The sequence below is a fragment of the Drosophila eugracilis genome, unplaced genomic scaffold (genome assembly GCF_018153835.1).
Source record: "Drosophila eugracilis isolate 14026-0451.02 unplaced genomic scaffold, ASM1815383v1 contig_81, whole genome shotgun sequence".
NCBI lineage: Eukaryota > Metazoa > Arthropoda > Insecta > Diptera > Drosophilidae > Drosophila > Drosophila eugracilis.
In genome coordinates this window covers 964,088-983,386 of record NW_024573712.1, presented here as the reverse complement: position 1 = coordinate 983,386, position 19,299 = coordinate 964,088, and the positions used below count along the sequence as shown (strand labels likewise).

The 19,299-nt window shown below is 41.8% G+C and overlaps 7 protein-coding genes across 7 annotated transcripts; 1 reads left to right on the top strand and 6 right to left on the bottom strand.

The window, feature by feature from the left end:
- The first annotated feature begins 2,111 nt into the window (after positions 1–2,111).
- On the top strand, positions 2,112–2,959 carry LOC108106802. The gene is made up of 2 exons (XM_017214047.2): positions 2,112–2,737; positions 2,798–2,959. The coding sequence occupies exons 1-2, from the start codon at positions 2,126–2,128 to the stop codon at positions 2,870–2,872; spliced, it is 687 nt and encodes a 228-aa protein (XP_017069536.1). The 5' UTR covers positions 2,112–2,125; the 3' UTR covers positions 2,873–2,959.
- Positions 2,960–3,158: 199 nt separating this feature from the next.
- On the bottom strand, positions 3,159–4,186 carry LOC108106801 (larval cuticle protein LCP-30). Its single transcript, XM_017214046.1, has 3 exons — positions 4,098–4,186; positions 3,526–4,037; positions 3,159–3,469 (listed from the first exon to the last, which is right to left on the bottom strand). Exons 1-3 carry the CDS (start codon positions 4,113–4,115, stop codon positions 3,217–3,219), a joined length of 783 nt encoding a protein of 260 aa, XP_017069535.1. The 5' UTR covers positions 4,116–4,186; the 3' UTR covers positions 3,159–3,216.
- Positions 4,187–5,247: 1,061 nt separating this feature from the next.
- Positions 5,248–5,986, bottom strand: LOC108106740 (endocuticle structural glycoprotein ABD-4). The gene is made up of 3 exons (XM_017213977.1): positions 5,918–5,986; positions 5,644–5,853; positions 5,248–5,548 (listed from the first exon to the last, which is right to left on the bottom strand). Exons 1-3 carry the CDS (start codon positions 5,927–5,929, stop codon positions 5,336–5,338), a joined length of 435 nt encoding a protein of 144 aa, XP_017069466.1. The 5' UTR covers positions 5,930–5,986; the 3' UTR covers positions 5,248–5,335.
- Positions 5,987–7,004: 1,018 nt separating this feature from the next.
- Positions 7,005–7,433, bottom strand: LOC108106741 (integumentary mucin C.1). The gene has a single exon (XM_017213978.2). The coding sequence runs from the start codon at positions 7,339–7,341 to the stop codon at positions 7,102–7,104; it is 240 nt and encodes a 79-aa protein (XP_017069467.1). The 5' UTR covers positions 7,342–7,433; the 3' UTR covers positions 7,005–7,101.
- A 125-nt stretch (positions 7,434–7,558) lies between these two features.
- On the bottom strand, positions 7,559–11,109 carry LOC108106739 (endoplasmic reticulum metallopeptidase 1). The gene is made up of 12 exons (XM_017213975.2): positions 11,034–11,109; positions 10,461–10,971; positions 10,224–10,398; positions 10,073–10,157; positions 9,798–9,918; positions 9,586–9,740; positions 9,142–9,525; positions 8,901–9,081; positions 8,659–8,843; positions 8,461–8,604; positions 7,906–8,397; positions 7,559–7,851 (listed from the first exon to the last, which is right to left on the bottom strand). The coding sequence occupies exons 1-12, from the start codon at positions 11,055–11,057 to the stop codon at positions 7,684–7,686; spliced, it is 2,625 nt and encodes an 874-aa protein (XP_017069464.1). The 5' UTR covers positions 11,058–11,109; the 3' UTR covers positions 7,559–7,683.
- Positions 11,110–11,781: 672 nt separating this feature from the next.
- LOC108106742 (endoplasmic reticulum metallopeptidase 1) lies at positions 11,782–15,264 on the bottom strand. Its single transcript, XM_017213979.1, has 11 exons — positions 14,604–15,264; positions 14,368–14,542; positions 14,226–14,310; positions 13,960–14,080; positions 13,740–13,894; positions 13,295–13,678; positions 13,061–13,241; positions 12,821–13,005; positions 12,618–12,761; positions 12,055–12,561; positions 11,782–11,988 (listed from the first exon to the last, which is right to left on the bottom strand). Exons 1-11 carry the CDS (start codon positions 15,226–15,228, stop codon positions 11,821–11,823), a joined length of 2,730 nt encoding a protein of 909 aa, XP_017069468.1. The 5' UTR covers positions 15,229–15,264; the 3' UTR covers positions 11,782–11,820.
- Positions 15,265–15,929: 665 nt separating this feature from the next.
- LOC108106300 (endoplasmic reticulum metallopeptidase 1-like) lies at positions 15,930–19,117 on the bottom strand (the record flags this gene model as incomplete). Its single annotated transcript, XM_017213271.1, has 11 exons — positions 15,930–16,169; positions 16,226–16,711; positions 16,768–16,911; positions 16,970–17,154; positions 17,213–17,393; positions 17,459–17,845; positions 17,901–18,055; positions 18,116–18,236; positions 18,292–18,376; positions 18,438–18,612; positions 18,667–19,117. Coding segments are annotated over 11 exons (2,538 nt in total), but the record flags the coding sequence as incomplete, so codon positions are not given.
- Positions 19,118–19,299: the final 182 nt, after the last annotated feature.

Genomic DNA, 19,299 nt, shown 5'->3' with positions numbered 1-19,299 from the left:
AAATTTTGCTGTAAGGCCAGGAAAGTAACTTGGCAATTGGTGCTGTTGGCCCAAACAATGAAACAAATTACCAATCACAATGAGTCGTAATTAGATTCGGGTTGGCTTGAATGATATCAGAATTCCGAATAAAACCTGGAATATCAGCAGACACCTGGATTTTGGAGTTATGGGGGGGACCCTAAACAACCAGAGTGTAAGCAAGGTCAAAGCTCTCAAATTATTGATCAATCCCTCTCTTGGAGGTGCTAAATAAAATAAATTTCAAAGCAATTTCATTTCGGCTCTTGTAAGGAGAACATAAAATAAATTTTAATAAAAAGGAAAAGTTGCATATCAATAAATTTCCAGCCTGACAAGTGTGAAAAAGAGAAATGTCATTCATTTTTTTCCTTTTTTTTTTTTTTTGTATTTCACCAGTCACCGCCGGATGATGAGATCAGAGCAATGGAATTTCTGATATTATGCAAAACGAACTTCCCCACAGAACACCATAGGGCCATTATTTCGAGATAAATCCAGTTGGCCTGACCACGGAATTATCGTTAAATATTTTACTGTAGGCGCCGTCTGCTGGCAACAAAGTATGCGGCTAAAATCAATTTATATATACCCGTATATAGCCATATATATAGTGGCCAATTGTCACTTGTAAGTGGTGATAATTTGCGCACTCGCATAAATTCCAAACCGAAGGACGATTTGTAAAAAAAATATATGCCTGGGTGGTTAGTGTTTAAAAAAAAGATTAATTAATTGCCCGCAAAACACCAAATTACGCACCCACTGCCAGGGGCAGTCTCTCTTTATTTATTTCAGATGAATAATTTAAAGTCGCGAAACAATTCGAGAATTAACAAAACAAGTTAACAGAAGAGAGAGAGAGTGGGGGGATGCGAACCTGTTGGCTTATCAACAAGTTGCAATTTTAATAGAATTTTTAATTCCCCCATCGATGATCCATCCGATTGTCTGGAATCGATTAGGTGATCACTCAGGGTTTCTTAACCCCATGAATCATGGAGCATCATCTATTTTCGTTAAGTCACTTCCTTACCATGATCGAATAATCCAAATATGCACAAGGTTCGAGTCAAGAGTTCAAGCCCCAGAACCTTGTTTGTCGGAGGCGTGGCTGCTTTCGATTTCTCACATCTTTTTGAATACTACCATATAGTAGATCTTCCTCGATGTTGTGATTACCAAAATCATCGGCACTGACAAGTTTGATTAATGGTTAACGTATCGGATGAGTTGACCGTTTTGCCAGCTTGATTGATTGACAGCTATTATTGTTATTAATGCTCATTAAAACAAAACGGGCGTTTCATTGTTTATGATGCGTTTTAAATTTGATTTAAACGACACTAATTACCTTTGATCCTATTGGATTTGCTGAAATGTAAACAAATTGAAACTCGTCTGGCCCATCGATCTTCGATGAATGGAGCAGCTGAATGTCTTTTTTTTCGGGGATTATCTCTTCTGGGTTTCTGGATGTTGTCGATTCATACTATATATCATTCAATTAAAAAGGTTAATGACTGCCATTAACTGATTAAATGTTGAATACAGAAAGAACAAGATGATTCCTATTTGGTTACTTTAACTACGCACATAACATTTTCATTTTGTTTTTAACGATGTGCTAACATTAAACCAACAACTTTGATAAAAGTTGTAATTGACCATTTCAATAAACAAGTTTTGTCTTTATAATAAAGATATAATTATGGTATTTGGACATCTATTTAAAGACGTTAGATGTCTCCTGCAGTTGCAGTTGTCGCCCCCAATTTTGATCCGGCTTGCTCCGACTTGCATCTCAGAAAGGTTAAAAGCGATCCGCTATTGCCAATGCAAACGAGTTGCCAACTAAGTGGTTTCTGAATGGCTTGTTAGTATGCAAAGAATTCTAGGCGGATGAGCCTGATATCGATTCACCAGCCACTGAATCAGCTCGCATCCCGCCCATATTTAAGCAAATTAAACGATGTCATCTTGGACATAAAACATGCGATTTATTAACCGAACAACAATTGTCCGTGTGGGGTTGAGAGGGGGCCAAAACTAAAATGGCCAGCGGGTGCATTGGGGTCGAATCAGACGTAATCAAGAAGTCGACATGAACACACGTTTGCTGATTGCACTATTGCTGATCACCGTTTGTAGGTCTGATGATCAGGATCTAGTTCGGGATCAGACCAAGCGAATAAAGCCTGGACGATATCTACCCCATCTGCATGGGGCAACGGGCTGGTATATGCCGGATAACAGTGGAAAGTACAGACACGATCACAGGCCCTATGACGGTGGCTACGGGGATCGCGGTCAGCCGTATGCCACCGATCTTCGTGGAATTTTCCGCAATGTCCAGGAACAACTAGAGGCCAAGGTACAAGAAGCTGGCGATAGCTTATCGCTTGGTCCTCGGGATCATCTACGCTTCATGATCGACTTCAACTTCAATGGCACTGGTTGGCAGACAATACAGTTCCAATGGGTCCGAGATGGCGATGAATCCAATCAAGATACCAAGCAATATAGCTATTTGAATGAGAACAAATTGTGGGAGTCGGATCAGGCGTATGATTACCAACAGCCTGACGATAGTCAGATGGATACTGCAGAATACCAGGAAACGCAGGAACCTCAGGAGCCTGTTCAGGAGCCAGAAGAACAGCAGCCGAGTCAGGAACAGAGGCAGACAGGAACGAACATTAATTCCGAACAGGATGTAAGTATTTCTGAAAATCGAGTGATTAGAGCTTTAAAGTAACTTCAACCTTCTCTTTAGCCCGCCAAGATACATGACACTATCAACGATGTCCTGGAGTACATACAACGCAATATCCTGCCTAATTTGCGATGAAAATTCTATCAAAATTGACAAAAAAAAGGAATTCTAAGTGCCTGAGAAATGTATTTGAAAAACTCTAATAAATTATGAAAAATATAAGTTGCGTTTTTTCAATGTCAAATGGAGTACCTTCAGGACTTAATTAAATTTTGATTCCAGGACACAAAAACCTTTAAGGTTGAAGACCATTTCATTGATTGATTTAATAAAAAAAAAGTAGTTTGAAAAACAATATTTTAAAAACAAATAAAACCCTTAATAAAACTTTTCAAATCCCTCAACGCACATAACTACAAACTTTTAATGGCACAACATTTTATTCACTTTAAACTTCAGGCGATTTCAAATTCCAAAATTTATTTCGTCGTCTTTGCATTTGCTTCGAGATAGGCCAACAATTTTTCCACATACGGCGGCGGAGGTGGTGCCGTGGGCAAGTGAGCGCCACTCGGAACAAAGCCATTGTCATCCGCCACATAATCCACGCGGTAGAGGATGCCATCTGGTCCAGTGTATTCGTAGAAGCCCTTGGAGCGCAGGCCATCCTCCTCAGTCAACTTTTCAATGCGTCCACTTTCCTCACCCAAAATTCCATTCTCGGTTTCCCAACTAAGAGAGAATACGCAATAAAAGTAAATATATATTATTTGAAGGATAATACTCACAGATAATGATAGCCATCCACGTCCACTTCGTCCTCCTGACGGATGATGGCCCAGCCATTGCCACCTTCGCCTGTACCTTTTCCCTTGGGCAAATTGGCCGTTGGATCGATAATCGCTGCCGGCGCTGCGGTAGTGGGCCGTGGCGGCGGTCTAGCTGTGGCAATCGTTGCACCACCACCACCACCACCTCCTGCTCCAGATCCACCGCCACCACCACCTCCTCCACCCTTGTTCTTGTCCCCTACATAGCGTCCACTATCACCGGAGTACGCCCCGCCAGGACGATCGTCGTGTTGATATTTGTTGTCCGTATGCACATAACGTCCATCATTGCCTCCAGTGTACCGACCATCGCCGCCACCACGATAACGTCCATCATTACCACCCGTATAGCGTCCATCATTGCCACCCTTGTATCGTCCGTCTCCGGCGTTTGCTCGCGTGGGCGGAGGACGATAACGTCCATCGCCCTGGGCCAAAACTACAGCCACAAAGGCTATAAACAGAGCGATCTACAAAGCACTATATATTTAATCCACTGGCTATATAGTATTCTGATCCCATCGTCTTACCGTTACGCGTATCCACATCGTCGAAGATGAGCAATGAAAAGATTTGGTCGTCGGTCCCCAGCTTTATATCTTTCGGATACACCCTCACTCACGCCCACTAGAAACTAACTAGCAAGTTACTATCTAAGTGCTTGCCTGTGTCTAATTACGACTGCTCCGACCGGTAACTTGATCAATTAAGCGTTTTGGTTTACGAGCCGATTAATTCATAATTTGTTTAAAGGCAGCTTTCCGATCTGATGGCTCAGCGGGAGAGGCATTTAAATGAAGATGTATTACTGCCTTCTCAATAGCCACAGTGCCTGGAATTGCCAAGAGTTGATATTTCTTGGTGTTATCTAGAAGATATTTGGACATCATCCGAAGATGCTGCATTGTTGGGCAACATAAGATATTTTACTCGACAAGCCTAAAACTAGGCAATAAAAATTCATGCAGTAAGAAAAATCTTAATATTTGGTTTAAGAAAGTAACTTAGTCAATATTTAACAGTTTATGCTTGCGAAGTTAATTATTTAAGAGTTTCACTTCAATTAGGAAGATGTTGTTTGGATATTTTTATTTTTTTAATAAGGTTTTGTCTGCCTGCAAGCATTAGAAAAAACTGATTCAGTGAAAAGCACTTACCCTTCTTGCGTGCCAATAACATTTATAGCTTAATAAATGGTTTGACTCACTTCATTAAACTAACTTGATTTGAACCTAGAACCTTGCAAATCTTATCTAGTAAAATCGGGCTAGCTTTAATACCCCCTAATTGGGCAACAGGTATAAATCAGGTATTCCCAAGCTCAGGCGCCTCGCCGATAAAATCAAAATATTCAGTACATACAGGTCAATTAAACGGACCTTAGGGTTTTAAATTTCTTATCAGAATGTTGGCAATTACCAACATTTTTATAACCGATACACAGACGAATATAAATAAGTACATGGCCATTTAAGTAAAGGTACCTTAAGATGTACTTCTTGTTTGTTTGGAAATTGCAAACAAAATTTATTTTTCCAACCAGACTTTATGGCGACGGAGGCGGCATCTTTTGATTGCATATTTCCCATTTTATTAGGGTCATTAATGTACCGGTACTCGTCTGTATAACATTCCAAAGCTAAATCATTGGCTAATCACTAAAAAGCTTATTACTTTTTGTCTTTGTTGTTGTATGGCCAGTTTTATTATTAATTCGTACACGTTTTGTAAATGAGTAGAACCAGGTAATTCGATTGGAGGTGGACCCCTAGCCTCGTCGGTTGTTGAACCCACCAGGCTGCTCTTGCGGTGGCGGCGGTGCTGTTGCCAAGTATGCCAATGCCTTCTGGATCGCAGGCGGGATGGGTGGTGGCGTCGGCAGGTGGTCGCCCTGCGGCTGGAAGCCATTCTCGTCCGCCAGATAGGTTATCCGAATCGGTATGCCCTCAGGCGAGGTATAAGAGAAGGAGCCCTGTGCGACCTTTTAGCGGGTAAAAAGAGCAAATGGAAGTTAATTTGGCAAATTGGTAGCCAGCAAATGCCAAGCACGATTATTTTGAATGGCGAACCACTCACCTGACCGGCATTGTCGGTGCCCGGATTCTTGAGATAACCCTCCTCCTCGGCGTTGATCCCGTTGCCAGTCTCGTAGAGATACTTGTAGGAGCCATCGAAATTAACCTCCTGCTCCTGCCTGATGATGGGAATGGGCTCTCCTTGGGCCTGGGGTCTGACTTGCGGCCTGGCCTGGACCAAGCTGAGCAGCAGGGCTGCTATTACGAGCAGCTAGAAATATTCGTGCCGGGTATCAGTACTGGTGTATCCTATACAAACCCCTCTTCCATCTTACTGTGCACTGCATGTTTCACTATATCCTTTGATCCTCGCTGGTCGTCTGCACCGAGTTCGCCTCGATCCGTTACTGTGGCCAACAGATGCGGCTCTTTGCATATTTATACCAAATCGCTTGAACTTTACACACAGACACTCGTGTATCTTGAGATTTACGAGTGAGTGTCTAGCATTTTGAAGGCCCAACGATCGGAAGCCTCCTCGGTGGCTTGTGGCTGGTAGCTGTGACTGTTGCTGCGGCTATGGCTAAGGCTGATGCCATCTTCCCATGGAGCGTTTATGAACCGAATCGAATCCACCCACAATTGCACGACCCATCCGATTTGTGTTCTCTGCCGTTGCTGCAATTTGTCGAATGAGTTGTATACATGACAACCTGTCGATGCCACCGTGGGGATCAAATGATGTTTCTCTTTTTGAGATATTAAATTATCATGAAAATATCATTTCAAATTTAAAAGAAACCTAATTGAACTTTATTCTTGGTGATCTTAATGTCTGAAATATATCTTTATAAAAAGAAAAGCTGTTTTTATCTAAAATATCTGAATATTTTATTTAACATAGCACCTAAGACAATGCCCAGTGTGCACCTGAATTCAGTGGGGCGTTGGTGCTTCGATCATCTCGAATCGTGTTGTACATGGCCAGCTTGGCATTCATAACTCTTCCTCGAGTACATGCAACTGACAGGGACAGCCTGCCACATTCCTACATCAATTTGTCAGCGAAGTCATTAGACATTTAACTCAGCCTTTTGATGATCATCATTGCGAGAGAGGGGATTATGATAGCCACCTGACCATGATCATGTCTGGCCCACTGCCTTACCCACCGACTGCCCCACCAACTGAAGGTGGCAAGTGCCGCTTGACCTTTGTGGCACAACCTGGCAGATGTTTTGGGAACAGGTCCGGCCAAAAAGGCGGTAATGAACGGGGCAGGGCGTACTGTTGGCAGTTGAGCAAATGTCAGTTACCCCAGAAGTCGAAGCAGATGTATAGAAGATAGAACCCTAACTGGCCAACTGCTACGTGATATTGTTAAGATCGATGTTGAACTGAGAATTTAAGAGGCGGTACGTGTTTGTTTTGGTTATTTTATTTTGATGTTTTTATTTTTTATCTATTCAGGTGATACGGATCGTTTCAAGAGGTGGCATCGTGGATCGTATTGGTGGCTCTATCCGGACTTGTTGAACAGCAGGGACAGGAGCTGCTGCTTGAAGGGCCTTGTGGTGGTGGTGTCGGTGGTTGTGGTGGTGTAGCTTGGAGACGATGGCGTGGTTGTGTAGGTATAAGTCGTAGTAGATGGCGATGAGGGTGATGATGGAGAGGAGCTTGATGCTGTTGCTGTTGGTGAACCTGCCATTGCGACGGCCAAAAGAGCGAAGAAGCAGATGATAGCAACGTAGGACTTCATGTTGATTGGTTTTTTTGGTTTTGTTGGAACTGCTGGATGTTGCTTGTTGATGGAAGAGCTGCTGAACTCTGAGTGTGTCTATCGATGGAACACGGCTCCCCTTTTATACCCACATATCTTCTGCAGTCGGTATGCCAGGTAATGTTTGCACAAATGGTTCCTGCAGCATTGCTTGCACTTCTCCCATCCAAAATTTGTAACCCATGTTTGTCTAGCGGCACATTGTGAAATGCAGCATCCAATGTTTGATCCCCTTCCATTTCAATTTTCCCAAAAAAAAATTCAAGTTTTCGATTTGTGAGTGTCAATGACTTGGTATACTTAGAACCTATTCCCATCCACCTAAAATATATGTCGCTCGTAGCTACTGGGCCACTCCATGGAGAAGGCAAAGTCCGGAAGTGTGGCCAGGAACTCTTTGCTCAGCGCATCCCGTTCGTCATGGGGACTAACGTAGTGCCCGGATACGCCCATCTCGAACACGGGCTCATCAAAGTTGCCATTGTCCTTCTATGAATCAGTTAGTTAGTTAAGTTACTAGTAGTTATTCCATTGAATACCCACCGAAAGTTCCACGAAAAACTCGAAGGGAGTGCTATCAATCCCATAGGTTAACATGACTTCAAGTGGTGGCCTGTAGGTTGCCGGATTGTCCAGCATTCCAGAAGCAAACGTCCATCGGAGCAATCTAACACCGTCCAGCGGCTTGAAGAACAGACCCATATTCGGTGGTCCAGTTAATCGAAAGTCATATCGAACTTGATAGCCTCCATCAAGAACAGTCTTGTTAAGAAACTCCAAAACTGTTGGATACGGCAGCTGCACGTGCTCCTCTCTGGCAAGCCAGAGGGCATGTGTACGTGAACTGCAATACCGATAACAGGGAATCCCGCACATCAACTCTGAGTCGCAGTCCTCGCCCAGGAGAACTAGATCGGTCAGGTTCATATAATCTCTCAGAGGAGCTTCTTTATTACGATCTCCCAGATGGAAATAGTAGCCAGAGTCCTCGAGGCTCATTGAGCCATTATACTCAAAGAATTTCCGGTGCACTTGCTATTAAGGGAAATAAATAGAATTGTTCAATGTTCAGTTAAGGATTAGGAATTCCAAACTCACCATGAAGTCAGCTCGCATCACGTTCGTTTTGGCCCGGTAGGGGAATCCCACATCCGACACTGTAATCATGCAGAAAATAAACATAACCAATGCCAGGCCTCCAAGCATGCAGTTGGGTCGCCGGAAAATGTTGATTAGAGGAGCCTAAAACGGATTAACTATAAAATTTGTGTTGCTAAACATAGAAAACTCACTCACAGCAAAAGACAAAGCCAGAATCGTTCCAAAAGCACACAAAGCTGCAATCAGTAGATCCGGATTGGTGGAAACACCAAAGCGTCCAGTCATCGGTATCAGGATCACTATGAACATATGGAACAAATAGGCATGGTATATGAAGGGTATTATCTGGAAGAAAATCAGCACCAGGGACCACAAGTAACCTGCAATAATAACAATGATTAAAAGCTCTTAAGATTAAGTCTAACAAATAAACTTACCACGACAATGAAGCCGAGTTAACAAGTTAATAATCAGAGCAGCAACATAGAAGATGAGAGAGATTAGGAACAGGTAAGCACTGCGGTATTTAAGAGATGTGGCGCCCAAACATAAGATGGCCAGAAGAACGCAATTAGCATGTCCCACTATATGTAGGTAGTACGTATGCGGGATCTTCTTCTGCAGAGTAATATAGCTTAATATAACAATGTTAGTTAAGTTTCCAGTCATATCACTCACACTCTTCTTATGCGTCAGATAGAGAGTCATGGGTAAAACAAGACCAATAACCGACGGGCAGATGTACAAGCCAATCACCAGCCAACTATTGCTGAAGTAAGTCAAAGTTCGATTTCCCAAATCATAGAAAGTGGCTATTAGCAGGGGAAAACCTAAGGCTAATAGTACCCCTGCCAAAGCCAGGAGGAACAAGAGTCCAAAAGTGCCGGCATAGGTACCCATCGACTCTCCCGTAACTCGCGACATTCGCCACAGGGAGACACAGACCAGGAATATGGCCCCAAAGGAGAAGGAGAGATTCAGGGCCACACTAGTCGACTCCTGGTAATGCACAAAGAACAGTCCAATAAAGTCGAAGAATACAGCATGTCCAGAAGCATAAGCCTGTTAAAATAAACTTTTATTAAAGCTTACAAATTTGATTTAAATAAATAGAGAACCCACCTCAGTGTCATACATTTCCTCGGCATTTGAAATACTCCACACCAGGGCTAGCAAGTTATCGCCGGAATTCTGCAGGGAGTCACGGCTTACTACCGTATACCTATCGAATTCCGTGTGATATACAAAGCCATTGTAGACGCCAGCCATGTCCAAACCTGGAAGAGAAGACCTACTAAGTTCGATTCAAGGCTTAACCTCCTCAAGATTCCCACCTGGCACCACTCCGAAATCACGAAAAACTCTAAAATCAGTATCCGATGGTATGATGCCAGCTTCGAAAATCTCCTCGGCCGTAGTGGTGGCAAATGGGTGCGGGACATTGTTTCTGTAATGCTAAGATAAGGCAAAAGATTAGATTAATTGATCAGCAGCCAGCCGAGTGATATCGCCGATATCGGAAATGCGATCAAATCATTGCCAAAAATATGAATCACCAAATGCTTTGCAGACTTTCAGGGTATTTTTAGGGCCAAACAAAAGAACTTACTTCCATTAGCCATGGATGATTGGGACCGCCCTGGAAGAGCAGATCACGACCTCCAGCACCGGCAGAATCCAAATTAAGAAGTGCCCTGGTTTAATGATACAAGTTAAAGCTTCTGCAGATCTGGATCTGAACCAAAGATAAGTCTACTCACTTGCAGTTTGCTGCCCATCTGTGCTGAGTGATAAAACCATGTGAGCCCTGCATCGGTTGCTCTTCGGCGCCATTGAATAGGAAAATAATGGGATGGAGGAAGGGATTCCCCGAAATGGCCACCAGTCGTAGAACTTCTAGCATTACGACGACCATAGCAGCATCATCTCCAGCACCTAAAAAATGTATAACATACTGTAGAACTATATGAAAAATCCAAACCTTAAAAAGAACTTACCAGGTGACCCAGGCTTTGTGTCATAGTGACTGTTGACCAAAAGGTAAGAGCTGCTGTTCGAGCTCCTTGTACTCAATCTAACGATCACATTCTGCACACCTTGATAGTGATTCGTCAGGCCTTTTATTAAATAAGAGCCGGATGCCCGTTGTACTTCAACTTCCATATCATAGACATCGTCACGCAAAACCTGACGCACTTTCTCAATTTCCTCAAGCAGCAAATTCACGACGGTGACCTCATTATTAACATCGCCCACCACTCGAGGTCCCATTTGACTTATTTTCAGCAAAATTTGCTGTGCTCTTTCAGCCACGAACTGTCCCGGCTTTTCTGCTTCTTCGGAGATCTTAATTCCGGTGGGCAGAGCTTGGAAAAGTGGGTAGATGACGGCGAAGAAAAGTCCCACCCAGAATAGAAGATACGTGGGGGCAAAGTACCAGGAATACTGCTTACACCGGATCTTCTCCTCCCCTACCTCAATGATAAGGTTATCCGTTTCCACAATTACCTGAGATTTAAAGAGAGAATTTTAATATAACTATGAGGATTTTAGGGTGTTGAATCACACACCTTCCCGTTCCTTGTGGCTCCCATTTTTGTATTCCAAGAGATTCCCGAACCGTCCAAACAAGAGCACCTTCCACGACTCTCGACGCACGACTAAACAACCGGACATCTCCATCCGCAATTTAAAGTTGTGGTTCGGGTTTATGATGCGATATGGTTGATATCTTCAGCATAGTATAAAGATATTCGATATTTATGGCATTACGGCGCGTGTTATTCACGCTTTCCTATCAGCATGCCGTACATATTTACCAAAACTTTCGACTCTATGTGATCGATAAATTCCAAACCTACACCGATATTTTGAGGCCCTCGAGGGTCTAACGACGTGATTACCCAAAACCAAAAAATCATTACCACTGACTTTGCCCCATATCGTAATCGGAATTGTTGGTCATGGCGGATTTATGTATTTATTATGTCGCATCTGGTCGGCAGTGCCCAAAGTCAAGGCTATAATTCCCGCCCCTTTCAATCAGTTTAAGAAGGTGGTATAAACCCAAACCAATGCCAAAATGGCGATGGTATTAGAACACCTTTTCTGGAAAATTTTTAGGCATGATGAGTGTAAGTGCACCAAAAGAAAGAAATATGATTACTCATGGCAATATCATAAAATATCTTCATGATATTGCAGTTCAAGAGTCTCGTTCTCCATTGATTAATGGTAAATTAACCATTTCTTTAACTTCAAATCAAGTAATGAACAAAATCAAACCACTTTGATTTAATATTTTTAATTTTTATTTATTTATCAAATCTTAACACTATTAAGTAAAACTTAACAATCTCAAAATATATATCGTTCATAGGAACTTGGCCACTCCATGGGATGGGCAAAATCCGGTAAATCCTCGATGAACTTCAATGTTGTGGCATCCCGCTTACTAAGATGGCTCATATAGTGCCCAGAGATACCCAACTCCACTACCGGACCATCGAAATTACCATCGTCCTTCTGCAGAATATGAGTTTAATATGAATTTTAATATGATTTAAACTAAGAAATATAATATCTACTTACCGTCATTTCTAAATAAAATTCAACTGGAGAACTATCGCTGCCGTAGCCAAAGAAAATATGATATGGAGGCTTGTAGACTGATGGGTTATCCAGCATTCCCTTAAGGAAGGACCAGTGCAACATCTTAACACCATCCAGGGGTTTTATAAAGAAACTCATCCTTGGCGGCCCTGAAGACACAACGAAGTTATAGCGAACCCTAGGATCAGACTCTGTCCCCAACACGGTCTTGTTTATAAACTGCAAGATCGGAGAACTTGGCAGATCAACGGGCTCATCCCGGGGCAACCAACGTGCATCTTCCACAGCGGAACACCAACGATGGTTAAAGCAGGGCAAGCCACAATACATCTCCGTTTGGCATTGCTCATCAACGCGAGTGAGACCAGTGAGGTTGATCTTGCCCAGCAGAGGAGCCTCTAGACGTCTGTCTTGCAGGTCAAAGTAGTAGCCACTGTCCTCTAAGCTAATGGAACCATCGAACTCGTAGAACTTGCGATGTACCTCCTAAAATACTTATAGAATGGGTTCCATATACTATTTATATTTGAAGAATTACTCACTAGAAAATGTAGACGCATAACATTTGTTTTGGCGCGATAGGGAAAGCCCACATCCGAAACAGAGATCATGCAGAAAATAAACATTACTACCACCAAGCCACCGACCATACTCTTCGGCCGCCTAAAGAGATTCAACAGAGGTGCCTGAAAAATAACCTTCTTTTGCTAAAAATTCTTTGACCTACACGATTAGAAGTTCCTACCACAAACACCATTGACAGAATCGAACCCAAGGCGCACTGTAATGAGATCAGGAAATCAGGGTTAGCATCCATGCCCTTTCGACTAGTCATGGGAATGGTGATAACCAGCAGGGCGTGGAAGAGGTAGGTGAAGTACAGATACGGGAGAATCTGGCAAGCACCGAGTACCACAGCCCAGAGATAACCTTAATCAGACGAAAAGTTGTCATTAAACACATTTTTATCTCATTTCGGCCTTACCTTTATCATGAAGTCTACTAGCCAAGTTTATAATCAAGGCTCCTAAGTAGAAGAATACACAAATCATAAAGAGATAGGCTGTGCGAATGCCAATTACGGTTAGTAGAATACAAAGCACTGCCAGAAGAACGCAGTAAGCATGTCCAACGATCTGTAGGTGGTAGGTGTGCGGTATCTTCTCCTAAATACAAAGTTAATATCAATCTACTTTAAAAATACATTCTTCATACTTACACTGGGCCTCAAAGACAAGTAGAGAGTCGCTGGCAAGACCAGACCAATGATTGAAGGGCAGATGAAGAGTCCTATGACCAACCAACTGTTGCTAAAGTAAGTCATTGTCCGATCCCCGGCATCATAGAACACAGACATCAGCAAGGGAAAACCAAGAGCCAGTAAGAGGCCTAGTATGGCAAGGATGAACTGCATCCCAAAGGCTCGGGCATAGGTACCCACTCTTCGATCCGTTACCTTCGCCATGCGCCACAAAGAGAGGCAAATAACGAGGATAGATCCCAAGGAAAATGAAATATTCAGAGCCACGCCCGTTGACTCGGTGTAGTAAACGAAAAAGAGGCCCAAATAATCAAAGAAGACGGAGTGACCTTTTGAGTGAGCCTGGTTGGGGGTTAAAAATGATTTAGGAGTACTGTAATGGTATAAACTTTCAATTTCTCACCTCCGTATCATACATTTCCTCTGCATTAGATATACTACGAACCAGAGCAAACACATTATCCCCAGTGTTTTGCAGGGCACCGCGTGATATAACCTTGAAGCGGTCGAACTTAGTGTGATAAACAAAACCATTATAGCAGCCAGCCATGTCTAGACCTGTATTAGACATAAACATAAATAATTGCTAAAATAATTTATATATTATACAAATTGGAACCCACCTGGCACCGGACCAAAATCTCGAAAGATTCGAAAATCTGTATCGGAAGGTATTAGATCAGCCTGAAAGATTTCCTCGGCCATCGTCGTGGCAAACGGATGCTTGGCACTCTTTTTGTATTGCTAAATTGCAAAAGGAAAAACGATTTTTATTAGATATCGGACCATAAAAGCCGATAAGATAAGCGTGCCAGTAAAAGCACTTTCAACGTTTTTATGGCTAGCCTATTAAGATAAACTTCAAGTGGAATGCGCGATTTCGACTTGCCTTCATTAGCCAGGGATGGTTGGGACCCCCCTGGAAGAGAATTTCACGACCGCCAGCGCCGGCCGAATCCAGGTTGACCAAAGCTCTGATTTCAAAAAACTAATCTTTAGAGTTGCCAAGGAAGATATAAAAATAAACTTACTTGCAATTTGCTGACCAACGATGATTCGATATAAACGAATGTGATCCATGGAAGGGCTGCTCTTCAGCGCCATTGAACAGAAACACAATGGGATGCAGGAAGGTCTCTTTAGATGTGGCCATTAAACGGAGGGTCTCCAGCATTGTAACTATCATGACCTCCGCATCTCCAGTGCCTGAAGCAAGCTTAAGAGGTTATCCTCATGTCATCCTCAAACAAGATGTAGCTTTACTTACCCACACTGCTGGGCTTGGAGTCGTAATGACTGTTGACCAACAAGTAGGAGGTGCTGTTGGAACTTTTGGAACTCAGCTTCACCACCACATTCTGAATGCCCTGGTACATGTTTATCATTTGCCAATGGAGAAAGGCACCACTGGATTTCTGTACATCCACCTCCATTTCATATAGATCCTCTCGCATCTCCTCACGCACCTTTGCTATTTCATCGAGCAAAAACTGAACCACTTCTACCTCCGTTACGTAATCGCCTGCTATCTTGGGACCCATAAGATCTAGCTGCAGCAGTATGGATTCAGCACGTTGGGCTACAAATGTTCCTGGTAAATTTGACTCCTCCTCGATCTTCACTCCAGTTGGCAAATAATTAAAAAGTGGATAACAAACGGCGAAGAATAATCCGACCCAGAAGAGCAAGTACACAGGTGCATAGTACCATTCCAGCTGCTTTGAAGGGCTGCTCTTCTCCCTTAAATCGATTAGGGTCTCGTTGCTGCAGCCCTCTTCAGGGTCTATACTGTCAGTGACCAATGGCAAGGTGTTCTTTTCACTCCCATTATAAGATGGTTCCGAATGCTCCGATAACTTATCCTCTTCGAAACCTCCATTTTGCTTCTCCATGACGGCAGCTCTATACTATAATCAGCATCAAATCACTACGAAGAACCGCGTCCGACTGAGCAAACCTCAGTGAAGTTTATCAAATTTAAAGCTTTTTAAGGCACTTTCGTGATTGATAGCCCACAAGACCCAGTATTTTTATGATGCATTTATAGACGTACATTTTATAATCTTTCCAAATTTAAAGACTTCAACGATCTTCATAAAGTGATTTCATTTTATATCACGGCATCTGGTTAGTGCCCCTTAGAGATGTGTTTTAAGGAGAGAGAGTTTGGTAACAGATCGACCCTTGATCAAACAGATATATTATTTCAGAAAATTTAAGTTGCAAGTTATTATTATAATCGTCGCAGTAGAAATTGTTAATTTTTATACTTTCCCCTTTCCGACATCTAGATGTCCCTTTCGATTTTCAATTTCAACATTGATATAAATTTTGTTAATTTACCATTCTTAACTTTTTTTCCATTGAGACCAAAATATATCTATGGGACCGTGTCATGAATTGCAATTATATAGCCAAATAAAGATAACAAAAACCACCATAAATTTTGCATCGATTTTATAAACCCTAAATCAAATACGATAGCAAGATAACATATCGATAAGATACATAATCAGTATACATTTTGGCAGCAATAAAAATAAAGATAAAGATCGCTATTTAAATTTCATAAGTAACTTGAAAAAATCAAATGTTCTTTATGCTGAAGTATAACATTTTATAAGTCAATAAAAACTCATACTGCATAGTTATAGCTATAAAATTTCTAATATATATATCCTTTAAATATTGCAGGCCATTCCATAGCATGGACATATTTGGGTAAGTCAGTCAAAAACTGCTTAGTCTCTGCATCACGTTTAAAATCGTAACTGACAAAATGACCAACAACTCCTAGTTCCATGATTGGTATAGTAAAGTCACCATCGGATTTCTGCAATATAAAAATAATAAATAAACGAATTATTGTATAAATTAGTAATAACTCACCGTTACTTCAACGTAGAACTTCAAAGGACTACTGTCTTTTCCGTAAGAAAAATAAATAAAGTAAGGTGGCTTGAAGGTATCTGGTTCATCCAATAATTTCCGCTCAAAGGACCAGTCCGAAATCTCAGCATCACCCACTGGCTGGATGAATACGTTCATATGAGGCGGTCCAGAAAGCTCAAATTCTAATCTCACGGTAGTCCGGGTCTGAGCGATCTTTTCCACTAAAGATAGATTTACATCTCCAAGCATAGTCACATCGCGAGGCAGCCAACCTGCATTTCTCCGACTGCCACAAAAGTAGAAGCATGGTGCTCCGCACATCACATACTTATCGCAGTCGGGCTCCATTGAGACTAGTCCAGTCAGATTGACACCAGAGTCCTCAAGTGGAGTTAGGCCGCGTCTATCTTGATATATGAAATAGTAGCCCGAATCCCTATGAATCTCCGTGCCAAAATAGTCGTAGAAGATGCGATTAGTTTCCTTTAAAAGGATTAGTTAACTTGAAATCTTTCATAATGTTATTAATAATTACTTACCATAAAAGTAATTCGCATCACATTGGTTTCTTTACGATATGGAAATCCCACCTCTGAAACCGCAATCATGCTGAATATAAAGGTTACCACTCCCAGGCCGAGGAGTATACGTTTTGGCCAACGAAACACATTAATGAATTGGGCCTAATGTTTGAAAATACGGTATTATCTACAGTCATAATCACAAATCAATATCACTTACCACAAATCCCAGAGCAAAATAAGTGCAAAAAGCACACAGGAGGGCTATTATTAGGTCAGGATTTGAACCAATACCATTTCTTCCAGTGATCGGAAAGAAAACTACAAGTACCATGTAGAACAGATAACAGAAGTAGCAGAACGGTAAGATCTGAAGAACTATCACTACTAGGGACCAATAGTAACCTGAAATATAATACAGATTAAGGAACTTCTTGTATTATTGATATTAATGATATCTCACCACGATCGTGCAATTTGCTTAGCAGATTTATTAGAACAGCACCACCATAGAAGATCAAAGACACCAAACACAGATACTGAGACCGGACACCAAAAGCGGTTAAAATAAGCATAAGCACGGCCAAGACCACGCAGTGAGCATGCAAACTCATCTGGATGAGATATGGATGGCTGAGCTTATCCTGAAATTAATTAAATAGTTTGCAGTGAAGATGTTAGAAAAGATATCTAACTGATTAAACATTACATTTGGCTTCAGGGTAAAGTAAAGAGTCAATGGTAGTACTAGTCCGATAACTGCAGGACCTATGTATAGCCCAAAAACCAGCCAGTTACTAGTAAAGTAAGTCAGTGACCGATTTCCAGCATCAAATAGGACAGCCATTAATAAAGGCAGGCCAAAGCATAGGAGAGCTCCCAGCACGTGCAGTCCCAATATGATGAGGAACCACAGTGAAATCCGACCCAGTGACACCTTCTCCGTCAGGCGGGACATTCTCCAAAGAGAGCAACCAACTAAAACCAAAATGATTACTCCAATACAGCAGTTTAAAATAATACCAGTAGTCTCCGTGTAATAAACAAAGAAAAGTCCGAGGAAGTCAAAGAAGACTGCATGGCCGTCATCATTTTCCTAAAAATAAATATGTTTATATTATATGTTTTACTATATACTGGTAAATATATACCTCCGTCTCGTATAATTCACTGGCATTTGCATAGGCCCTCGCAAGGGCGAGTACATTATTCCCAGTGTTCTGTATAGATCGCCCAGGAATAACTTTATATGAATCGAAGGCTGTGTGGTATACATATCCATTATTAGCCTGTGCAATGTCCAAGCCTATGGGTATATAAAATATGTAATTTATTTAATATTTTATTGAATTAACCACAAACCAACCAGGCACATTCCCATAATCCCGGAAAATTCGAAAGTCTGTGTCGGAGGGTATAATTCCAGCCTGCCAGGTTTCTTCGGCTAGTGTGGTGGCAAAAGGATGTTTCGCATATTTTCTATAATACTATAAGTATCAATGCTAATTAAACTGATTTTACAGTAATGATAATGATTCTTACCTTCATCAGCCAAGGATTATTGGGTCCACTCTGAAACAAAAGATCACGCCCACCGCTGCCACCAACCTCAAGGTTTATAAGTGCTCTATATAAAAAACATTTATAATTAAAATAACGAATTTATATCACCTAAACGTCAGACTTACTTGCAGTTGGCCGCCCATTTGTGTTGGGTAATAAAGCCATGAGCACCCTGCAGAGCATTTTCCTCGGCCCCGTTAAATAGAAAGATTATTCCATGCTCAAAAGGTGTTTCAGATGTCGCCATTTGCCTTAGGACCTCCAGCATAACCACAACCATAATGCCATCATCTCCAGAACCTAATTACCCCATATTTATTGTCTAGATATTAGATAAGGTTAACAAACACCCACCTGGACTGCCTGGCTTTGAGTCGAAATGGCTGTTGATCAAGAGATAATATTCACTTTTGGATAGCTTTGTACTTAGTTTAACGATTACATTCTGGATGCCTTGGTACATATTCCACATGCTGCCAAGCAAGAAACCACCAGAAGGCGTCTGAACTTCCACTTCGAGCTCATAAAGATCATTACGCAATTCCTTACGTATATTTTCCACTTCATTTAGAAGGAATGCAACCGTGTCCACCTCATTCGCTCGGCTACCCACAACTTTGGGACCAATCCATTCGAAGTCATACAACAGTCTTTCTGCCCGTTCCGCCACGAATTCTCCCAACTTTGAAGGTTCTTCTGCAATGGTTACTTTATCTGGAAGTCTTTTATAGAGCGGTATGACGATGGAAAAGAAAAGTGCCAGCCAGAGGAGCAGAAAAGAGGGAGCATAGTACCAGGACAATCTCCGCTTGTCTTCAGGTTCTGCTTTCAGCGGTGAACGAGTAACAGCTTCAGTGTCATGCGAAATCTCCTGAAGGAAAACCATTTAGGAAAATAGATTTCCCTTATATTAGTAAACGTATACTCACATCATCAGCCTTATCCTTCATGATAATATCTTTCGAAAGTCGAACTGCTTCGATTGCA

Bases quoted from the DNA above. Each gene is read 5' to 3' on its own strand.
- LOC108106802 (XM_017214047.2), top strand. From the start codon at position 2,126: ATGAACACACGTTTGCTGATTGCACTATTGCTGATCACCGTTTGTAGG. The intron at 2,738-2,797 runs GTAAGTATTTCT...CCTTCTCTTTAG, and splicing joins ACATTAATTCCGAACAGGAT to CCCGCCAAGATACATGACAC.
- LOC108106801 (XM_017214046.1), bottom strand. The intron at 3,470-3,525 runs GTGAGTATTATC...ATTCTCTCTTAG, and splicing joins GTGGATGGCTATCATTATCT to TTGGGAAACCGAGAATGGAA.
- LOC108106740 (XM_017213977.1), bottom strand. The intron at 5,549-5,643 runs GTGAGTGGTTCG...ACCCGCTAAAAG, and splicing joins GCACCGACAATGCCGGTCAG to GTCGCACAGGGCTCCTTCTC.
- LOC108106741 (XM_017213978.2), bottom strand. From the start codon at position 7,341: ATGAAGTCCTACGTTGCTATCATCTGCTTCTTCGCTCTTTTGGCCGTC.
- LOC108106739 (XM_017213975.2), bottom strand. From the start codon at position 11,057: ATGGGAGCCACAAGGAACGGGAAG. The intron at 10,399-10,460 runs GTAAGTTCTTTT...TACATTTTTTAG, and splicing joins CACAAAGCCTGGGTCACCTG to GTGCTGGAGATGATGCTGCT. The intron at 7,852-7,905 runs GTGGGTATTCAA...ACTGATTCATAG, and splicing joins AGTTTTTCGTGGAACTTTCG to AAGGACAATGGCAACTTTGA.
- LOC108106742 (XM_017213979.1), bottom strand. From the start codon at position 15,228: ATGGAGAAGCAAAATGGAGGTTTCGAAGAGGATAAGTTATCGGAGCAT. The intron at 13,006-13,060 runs GTAAGGCCGAAA...CGTCTGATTAAG, and splicing joins TAGTAGACTTCATGATAAAG to GTTATCTCTGGGCTGTGGTA. The intron at 12,562-12,617 runs GTGAGTAATTCT...TAAGTATTTTAG, and splicing joins TTATGCGTCTACATTTTCTA to GAGGTACATCGCAAGTTCTA.